This window comes from Zea mays, unplaced genomic scaffold, assembly GCF_902167145.1.
Source record: "Zea mays cultivar B73 unplaced genomic scaffold, Zm-B73-REFERENCE-NAM-5.0 scaffold_545, whole genome shotgun sequence".
Taxonomy (NCBI): domain Eukaryota; kingdom Viridiplantae; phylum Streptophyta; class Magnoliopsida; order Poales; family Poaceae; genus Zea; species Zea mays.
The window spans coordinates 27,097-37,351 of record NW_023367196.1 but is presented as its reverse complement, the minus strand read 5'-3'; the positions used below and the strand labels follow the sequence as shown (position 1 = coordinate 37,351).

General features: G+C 45.3%; 1 protein-coding gene and 1 non-coding gene across 2 annotated transcripts; both read left to right on the top strand.

Moving 5' to 3' along the window:
• The first annotated feature begins 3,603 nt into the window (after window positions 1-3,603).
• LOC118475667 (uncharacterized) lies at window positions 3,604-5,795 on the top strand. The gene is made up of 3 exons (XM_035963915.1): window positions 3,604-4,029; window positions 4,748-5,042; window positions 5,508-5,795. The coding sequence occupies exons 1-3, from the start codon at window positions 3,832-3,834 to the stop codon at window positions 5,552-5,554; spliced, it is 540 nt and encodes a 179-aa protein (XP_035819808.1). The 5' UTR covers window positions 3,604-3,831; the 3' UTR covers window positions 5,555-5,795.
• A 326-nt stretch (window positions 5,796-6,121) lies between these two features.
• TRNAP-UGG (transfer RNA proline (anticodon UGG)) lies at window positions 6,122-6,193 on the top strand. The gene has a single exon. It is a non-coding gene; the product is annotated as a tRNA-Pro (tRNA).
• The last annotated feature ends 4,062 nt before the right edge of the window (window positions 6,194-10,255 follow it).

Here is a 10,255-nt window from a genome sequence, read left to right as displayed (position 1 = left end):
AATACATATATCCGTTGTATAACACCAAAGAATGAAATAGCTTTGGTACAAGAATGTGCCATATCACAAAGGGTCAAATTTAGACTATGACATGCACATGGCATGTATAAAGCTCTTGGATTAATCTCAAGCAAACGCTTTCGAACACCTTGATGTTTTTCCCTTCATATTAGAGCCATTGTCATAACCTTGACCTCTCACATCTTCAACATTCAATTCAAGAAGTTCCAAACGATCCATCAATTCTGTAAAAAGACCAAATCCTGATGTGTCATCTACTGGCAAGAAGCATAAAAAGAACTCCTCAACTCTTGGAGTACTACTTGATATATTGACACAACGTACAATTAAAGTCATCTGTTCTTCATGACTTTTATCTGGAGTACAATCCAAGATAATAGAGAAATATTTGGCACCCTTGATGATACTAAAGATATATCTTCTCACAGTGTCAGCAATAAGTAGAATGAGCTCATTCTGAATATTATGACCAAGATAATGATGATGAATTTCATTATTTTGAATATGCCTAATGTGTTCTTGCATCACAGTATCAAATTCAGCAATCATCTCAATTGAGCCTAGAAAAATACCATTACTGTCTTGATAAATTTTCTCATTTGTTCCTCGAAGGGGCAAATTATTTTTAGCGCAAAACTTCACAGCAGCAACAATTCTTACCAATACTTGTCTACATCGCTCTTTTTCTTTTGCAATTTCACGTTGCAAATCATCATCAATCATCTTGTTTTTGCTTAACCTCGACCTGAGTTCATTCCATGTATTCATGTTCCTCATATGCTCAGTACTATTTTCATGTTGTTTTAGCCTCCCACTCAGATGCTTCCAGTCACTCAATCCAGCATGTGCCAGTAAACTCTTGGTCTCATTTGATTTGAACAATCGACAACAAAAACAATAAACTTTATCCACATGCTTAGAATAAACTAACCACTTTCTATCAACAATCTCAGAATTACTTAACTTTCTCTGGTAGAAAGTATAGGAAAAATGCCTACCAAGATTGTCTTTAGGGAACTGCAGATTCAATTCTCTCATAGGCCCCTTTTCAATTAAAATATCTCTTCTTTTATTGTCTAGATTATCCCATGTTTAGGATCAAAGATTTCAGAAAAAGATTCTTCTCCATCACCATCCTGAATGACCTGATTATCCTCATCGTCCTGATTTGATTTGAACTTCATCTAAATTTTGTTCCTGTTCTTGATCGTGTGTATCCTGGTCATCTTCCTCTAAATCCTTAGGATTATCTTTAGGAGGAACATTAGTGCTAGCTGAGAAAAATCTATGAATAGCACCTTTTTGTGATTCAATTAATTGATTTTCTCGCTTTCTTTTGTTCCTCTTTTGAGCACCAGACAAATATTTTGTAGGCAACATTTTAACACCCGTTAACACCTAAATTTATAAATAATGATATGCTGATTAAAAAACAATAACTAACATGTATTCAAAATTCTAGAGCGAAGAACATGTATCTAACTTAATTATAAAGATAAATACACAATTTAAATTAATCAACCTTGAGCTTGACGTCTTGCTGGATGACGTTGATCTAGAGCATCCAATCCTCTTCCAGACAAACGGGGCACCGGAGGCCGACAAACGGGGTGCCGGAGGCCATTGCGCTGTGTCCGCTTGTCGGCGCAGGAATCCAACCAGGCTTCTGTTTCTGGTTTATGGCGACGGGTGTTGCTGGATTGACCGAAGAAATCTTGCTCGTTATGGCGATCGGGCTTCTTGTTTCTGTCCCTCCGTGAAATCTTGCTGTTGCTGCCTGCTGGATTGACTGCTGCTTGAGATTGCGGCTGCTTCTAAGGCAGCCTGAACTGCGGCTGCTTGCTTGAGATTGCGGCTTCTCGGCGACGGCTGCTTGAGATGAGATTGTGGCTGCTTGCTTGATTTTTAGACGGCACCCTAATTCCCTGAACTGGAGTATTATATATAGTATTGGGTATTGGGCCCCTTATTTTGCTGGGCCCTAGGCGATGGCCCTTCTGGCCTATGGCCAGAGCCGGCTCTGGGAAGAAAGGGGATACCTGAAGAGGATGTTCTAGCTTTTACGGTCCAGCGTCAGGAGACGAACCAGAAAGCTAGATCCTTGGTAAGCCTTACACTACACTTTTCTTACACACTTGATGAGCTTCCACCGCAAGTGAGCTCACCCTTGCAGGATTTGTTCAGAATCAGCTCAACGGGAGGAAGAATGCTACGAAGAGTTCGAGGAGGTCTTGGCTGCCATCGCTTCGGTCAACCTGTCTATGGCTCGTTATTGCGATTTGTCGTTGTCATCGTCATCATTTGGTTTCTATTATTTAGTTATTTTTGTAAAGACATTTTTCTTATATAATAAAGTTTATAACACTAGTTTCTATAAATCATCATAATTATGTACCTTGATCCTGGCACACACATGAGATGCATCTAGATTTGTCCATAAATCCGGGCGTGACATACGGGTCCACAACCGCATTGGCGACATGATCCGCTATGAAGTGTTCTTGCTCCTGTCAGTGTCCCTAGGTGTCAGCCACCATGGCTAGTCACCTGACTTCTTCAGTCCTTTGGATATGACTCAACACTCATCCTTCGTCGCTCCTAGTCCATCGACGTGAACCCGCCTTGACCTTCACCTTCATTGTTGACCATCGTATCCATACTACACACCTGTCAAATGCAAAATAAGAGACATGTTGCTTAAACACATTCACGCCTTAGTTAGTCCACACAACTCAACCTAAGACACTACGTTGGTTGACAATCATTCATCATAATTTGAACCACAAGGGCATATCAACCATCACAAGAAGAAAAAAGTTATAAATAAAATATCTAAATTTCTAAACGGACTATAGTTTTGATAAAAATGGTTCTATATACTACAAGATTTGTTACATCAAACACCTAGAAAAAACAAAATATTTTATACAACCATAATATTTTCCTAATATATTTTTAAAAAGAGAAAATGCTATTAATTGTTCAAGAGATAAATAAATCTTTAAAGGCTAGTTTGGGAACCACAATTTTTCGAGGGAAAAATCCCTCGAAAAATTGTGGTTCCCAAACTAGCCCTAAAAATAATGAACAATCTTCTCCTTTAATCATAAATGGAAAGTGTTCAATTAGAACATGACTCGCCAACCGACGAGTGGAGGACTTACTGGTAGGAGGAGCTCTTCCTGGCCGCCTCGAATCCGGGCCCAGCAATGGCCCCGCACGTCAGTCAAAGAACACACGAGCGCAACCGACCTACGCTTGCGAGTTGCGACTTGCGAGTTCCAGATTCCCATCGCCTACCATGAAATAACCCGCCTCGCCTCGGCGTGCAACCGTCCCATTGCATTGCAAGGAAGGAACACCTGCTTCTGCTCCGCTCTCGCCCCCTCGCCTCTCCCTCCAAGCAACAAACCCGCCGGCTGCCTGCCGTCGCCGCCGCGCCACCACAACACCAGTCCACCACCACGCGGCCGCGCGGCGGACGCCACGACGATGGAGCTCCTTCCCTCACGGGGGCTTTCGTGCGGCTGCGGAGCCGAGCGCGGGACAAGTACATCCACGCCGACGCGGACGCGAGCGGGGTCTCCCTGCGCCCGCTCGGCGCCGCACCCTCTGTGAACGCGGTGTGGAAACCGGAGCGTTGGCCCAGCGAAGGGGACTTCTTAATCCTCCAGGGCGTCGCCTACGGCCGGTACCTCGCTGTCTCGGACAAGGACGCGCCGCCCGGCCACCGCGGCGTCCGCGCCGTCCAGCGCGACTACAACTCGCCGCACGCGGAGGCTCCCTTCTTGTGGACGGCCTTTAGGGTGGATGCCGACCAGAACTACGTCCGCTTGCACAACCACCAGCGCTGGCTCCGCGCCAACGGCAGGCATCGCTACTGGAACAAACGTCGTCACCATCGATACCAGGAACGCCAGCCTGACCACGATGATGCAGTGGAGGGTCGAGGAAATCCCAGTGAGCCCGGAGCCGCTACCCCTTCCGCCTCCACCTCAACAACCTACGGTGAGTTCGCCATCCTTTCTCCTTTCAACTCCTCGTGTTCGTCATCCCGTGAACGGGGGTTACTTGGATGTTGGAACTTGCACACCTTCCAAGCATGGATGTTTCTTCTTCGCGTCGATTTTCTCAACAATATATGACCAATCTGACTCTCCTGTCTTGACCGCAATCTTTGCGTTTATTCTTGCCGAAGTCTGAACTTAAAACTCTTCACTTCTTCCGAAAGATGACTGAACCTGCTAGTTCTTCCTGATGACTGAACCTGCAATCTTTGCAATCTGTCTGATTCAGTATCCCACGCTCCTAGCAAGCTCTAGTAACGGTTTCTTGTATTCTCGAGCCTCTGCATTTGGTGTTCTTCGGGATGCAATTATTGATCACATTAATAACCTTCCAATTTTCTACCACTTATCGAGAAATTGTTGTCTGTTCTAGATTGTGGTGGCTTTACGAATTGCTCTGCCAGCGTTAATCTGCATTTGATCATGGTAGAATGTCATAAACTCGTATGCGTAGAGTCTTAGCTGAAGTAACGCTGGAGTTCTTTGTCATGATGTGTACTAGAGGGGTTTGAGTGATTTGGTCTTGGTCTCACAATGATATTTTTTTTTCCTGATATTTCAGAGAAATCTGTAAAGAATTTTGTCTCTGAACCTTTCTTTCTCAGTACAATGTGTATTCAGATTTGATCATACTAAACACAAGTGTTCCATTGCAACAGATTCATGTAAGCCGTGGCCTATTCAAGCGGCGGGCTAAGGTGCATCCATCGGGCCGGATGATCCAGCACGTGCGGATGGACGATGATGGGTTTATTCTTGACAACTGGCCTGATTTCAACTTCGACGACTACTCCGTCTCCAACCTGAGGGCCGAGGTGGCGCTCCGTCAGGATGACGAGAACATCACGTTGTGCCTGCGGGCCGGCAAGCATGCGCTCTTAATCCCTCTTATCACAGACCTGCCTCATAACACAGATCCCCTGGACATCATCGTGATGCCCACCGGATCACCAGGTGAGAACTCTGCAGCTTTCACAGTAGTGCTGAACAACATAGCCCATGCATAGCTTACGCTACGGTAGTGTTCTATAGTTCTGAATTTGATTTTTTTTGAAGGATCAGCAGAATTTGTTCCAAACTAGAGTCTGCTTTTGTTCTGTACTAGTTCAGAATTTGCTATGCAAGAGATCAGTGAAAAAATATGTGCATGTTAACTTTGAGTAGATCACAATGTCATACCTGTTGTTTTGCTTGGCCCACAGAGAAATTCCGTAACTTCGAATAGTTGCTGCCTGCGATATCCACTTCTTGATTTTTTTTTCTGTTTTTTTTTTACACTTTACTCCAGTTGTGCTTGAGGTAATGCTCTACTTTGTTTTTGTGAGGATTACATTTCATACCATGGTGGTTAGTTAATCTGAACCCTAGTTCGGGTACCTAATTGTGTCATTCTTTTTTCTTGTTCCCTTGCCAATTCAGGTTTAGATGCGATAGAGTACCCACAGTTTGATGCGCCAGAACCGTAGAGGAGTACGGGAGTAGAGCTTCTAACAACTTTGGCACTTTGCAATTCATCTTTGGGAAGCAGAGAGCCTTTAAGCATCGACGCCCCTAATAATCTGATATATACAGTGACATGAGAATTGATTGTTATCTTTTGTTAAGATAGTTTCAGCAATTTTTTTCTGTAATGGTGGTTAGATTTGATGCGATCCACTGACCGGATGCGGTTTGAGATGACATTTCAGTTTCAGAAACTTAAAAAAAAAACTGAAAATCTGAAACCATTATGTAGAAATTATGGTGAACGGGCTTTGCAAGGAAACATCCGCTGGAACGATCTGAAGCTCACCTTTGCGCATAACATACCCCTATGGCCCTATCAATTTCAACCGTGACATGAAAATTGCATCACTTGTGTGTTGTTGATTGCTGAAGGTCTCCACGACTCACATGACTTGTGTAAATCGCAGCACCACGAAACAGCCTATTTAGACAGCACGCAGCACTTCAGCTTCAGTGCTTGCGATTTTTCTCCAGTACATTATTATAGTTTTATTTATAAATTATTAACTCAACAAATTAGCATAACAGGGCGTTTGGTCTAGTGGTATGATTCTCGCTTTGGGTGCGAGAGGTCGCGAGTTCGATTCTCGCAACGCCCCCTTATTTTATTTTTCCGTCGCTTTGTAAAATATTTTTTGCCACCTGGTCGCCTACGCCGTGCGGAGAAGGCTCACCGACGCAGTACGCAAGGCCGCGCTCGCCTGAGGGACAAGCATGATGTCGCGTCACCAACGTCCCTCCTTCCTCGACTGGCACGACTACTTTTACCACCACATGCTCATGGAGCCCGACCGTGATCCTGACCTTAGCCTCGACTTCGTCCTCGTGATTCATAAAAATTTCTGTGTTTCTGTTCAGCTCACGAATTGCTGGTCCGTTTCATGCCAAAATCATACAGGGATGAGATGGTAGAGTTGGTAAGCATGATGTATGTACGAATTTTATTGTCTCATGTGGAGACAAGTACAAAGTGATTGGGGAAAGCATTGATTTATCTTTTTTGCTGGGTCGGAAGGTCTTTAGTCTAGTTGAACATCATATATCGCAGCGCTGATACTGTTAGACGGTCCACGGTTAATCCTAGATGATCTAGTCCTCGGAGGGTCCGGGTTGCCTTGTTAACTCGGACCGTCCAAGATTAGATCAGTTCGGGTGAGAGGTCTAGTTTGTTGCAAGATCTTTTCGGTTTCTTTTGGTATCTTGTTGGACTTTGTTTAGGATAAGATTTAGGCCTCCTCTTCTATAAACATGAAGTGATACGATCGATTTGGACACATAATCCAATCAAAACAATCTATTTACATTACTTATCTTCATGTCTTAGGTTAGATATAGTGTAGCTCTAGTTGTAGTTCTCCAATCTCAATCTTCTTCACCTCGCTTCTGCTCTACGTTATCTTGAAGCGCTTTGGGTGGCCTACCGTCTGTAAGGCAGCCCCAATATCCTTCCTCCCCGATGGGTCCCTCCTGGGGGGTGGGATCCGAATTCTTCTCGGAGCTATCTGCACCATCGTGAACGGTCCGATGACCTACTGCGAACGATCCACCAACCCACAGAGAAGTCCCTAACGTCTTGCATGTCATGTGCAGGCTCTAGGGATCGTTAGTATTGGACCCAGAAAGACGCTAACTTACTCTTTGGTGACTTCGCTGGGGACAGAAGATAAGATTTATTAGATCGACCATGATTGTTGGTTCCAAAATTCGCATTGATGTCTCCCAAGACAACATCCTCAGGCAGAGTCTTGAGAGTTTGTCGGTCGATGAGCAGCAACAATTTGAAGATCTCATGAATCAGGCTCATGAAGCAGCGAAGGATAAATTCCAATCACACTTCACGAGGAGATCGAGCTTACGTCTCTCCTACATTCACTATAAACTCCCAATGTACGTAATTCTGATGTCATCCAATCCCTTAGACAATATAGAGATTTGCAACAAGAACAATTAAAGCAATATATTGGAGGGATGGAAGAATCGTTCAAAAAACTAACACGTGTATTCGAGAAAATCTACTATCCCTAGCTTCCCATTGCACGAAGCTAGCATTGGGACATCTGTGCCTACTCCATCGGCTGCAAATGGGTCCTCACAAGCCCAAGCCATTCTATGGTATGTCGTTGAACTCATATCTAGGGCAACCTCCACAACCACCTTCATTATAATATAGATCAGGCAACGCTAAGCAGTACTAGATAGACCAGGTACAATCTCAGACCATCTAGACCTACTACGAACCGTTTGTATCCTCATGTCGGACTGTTCGGTGTCACACCGAGTTCACTACATAACAGGTCGTCACTGCTGAGCACAACCAGACCGTCTGGATATAATCTCGAACTGTCCGGTCCTACAGAGGACCGTCCTGAACCCTGTGGGGACTATCCAGTGTCACATATCCAGAGCAGGCTGCTATGCACAACACCTAGTTTTCCTCACACCTCAGCATCACTACTCTCTTCCACCTACAACATATCAAATCCTCACCATGCCACCACCCATGTGTGGGGTAAAATATTTTTTAGCCCCTAGGGAGCTAGAGAGGTTCACCTCACACCATACGGTAGTGGGACACGACACTGATATGCCTCAGGAGTCGGATGCCATCTTTGATTGACTTAGGGTAGAAGGTCAGCATAACGATAAATGGCCACCTAAGCCCCACGGCCCGAGGGCCAGTGGGTTACCATCGGGCCCTATGAATAAAATTCAGGAGGAACTAGCTGAATTGTTCCGAGACAAACTAGGAGTTAGTGTGTCCACCCCAAGGCATTCATATTTGGCCATACGACCCTAATGGGACACTGTTCCATACCCTTCAGGGACTAGTGTGCCGGATTTCTCCAAATTTGCAAGCGAGAGCGATAGAAGCTGAAAGGGAATTAGGCTTACACCTAGTTCCTAAATAGTTTTGGTGGTTGAATCGCCCAACACAAACAATTGGACTAACTAGTTTGCTCTAGATTATATGTTTTACAGGTGCCAAAAGTTCATCTATAACTATGCTAAATCGACTGTCCGGAATACCGTAGATTATTCCGGACAGGAGAAGCTTTTTGGAAAAACAGGCCAAGCGCGGACCGTCCGGGCCCTTGCGGCGGACCGTCCGCAACACTAGAATGACTCTCGGACAGAACCAATGCAAAAATACAAGTTTCCATTACGGACTGTCCGAAGGAAAAGCAAAGACCGTCCGAGCCCTCGCGCGGACCGTCCGGCCTTAGGCGCGGACCGTCCGGTCGGTAAGAAACCGAAAAACCCGAAGGTAACGGGTTCGGAGAAATGAATTATAGGGGGCCTCGCGGACCGTCCGGGGTGCACGACCGGACCGTCCGCGACTGGCTCTGTCTGACATCTGACGACGCATTAAATGCAATATAGCCGTTGATATAGCCGTTACTGCTGACCGTTGCATTTTCAGCCGTTGATCTACAGGGGCGGACCGTCCGCACCAGGAGGGCGGACCGTCCGCGCTCGGCAGAATGGCCCAACGGCTAGGAAGTGGTTGGTGGCTATAAATACAACCCCAACCACCTCCATTCACTTCATCCAAGCATTCCAACCTTCAACATTCAATACAAGAGCTAGCACTCCATTCCAAGACACATTCAAAGCCTCCACCTCTCCAAGTTTCACAATTGAGAAAAGAGATCATTAGTGATTAGTGACTTGAGAGAGGAAGTGATCCGTGTGTTACTTGTCGCTCTTGTTGCTTGCTTTTTAATCGTGCTTTCTTGATTCCTTCATTGCGATCAAACTCACTTGTAATTGAGGCAAGAGACACCAAACTTGTGGTGGTCCTTGTGGGAACTTTGTGTTCCAAGTGATTAAGAAAAGAAAGCTCACTCGATCCGTGGATCGTTTGAGAGAGGGAAGGGTTGAAAGAGACCCGGCCTTTGTGGCCTCCTCAACGGGGAGTAGGTTTGCAAGAACCGAACCTCGGGTAAAACAAATCTTCGTGTCTCACTTGCTTATTCGCTTGGGATTTGTTTTGCGCCCTCTCTCCCGGACTCGTTTCTTTATTACTAACGCTAACCCGGCTTGTAGTTGTGTTTATATTTGTAAATTTCAGTTTCGCCCTATTCACCCCCCCCTCTAGGCGACTTTCAATTGGTATCAGAGCCCGGTGCTTCATTAGAGCCTAACCGCTCGAAGTGATGTCGGGAGATCACGCCAAGAAGGAGATGGAGACCGGCGACGACAAGCCCACTACAAGCCAAGGGAGCACTTCATCTTCATCAGAAGAGTCCCGCACCAAGAGAAGAGAGAAGAAGAAGAAATTCTCCAAGCGGAAGGAGAAAAGATCTTCCTCTTCTCACCATAAGGAGAAGAAGGAAAAATCTTCTCACAAGCCGCATCGGAGTGGGGACAAGCACAAAAGGATGAGGAAGGTGGTCTTCTACGAGACCGACACTTCATCGACCTCCACCTCCGGCTCCGACGCGGCGTCCGTCACTTCTAAACGCCAAGAGCGTAAGAAGTATAGTAAGATCCCCCTACGCTACCCTCGCGTTCCTAAACATACACCTTTACTTTCCGTCCCATTAGGCAAACCACCAACTTTTAATGGTGAAGATTATGCTATGTGGAGTAATTTAATGCAATTTCATCTAATCTCTCTCCACAAAAGATTATGGGATGTTGTTGAGTATGGTGTACAG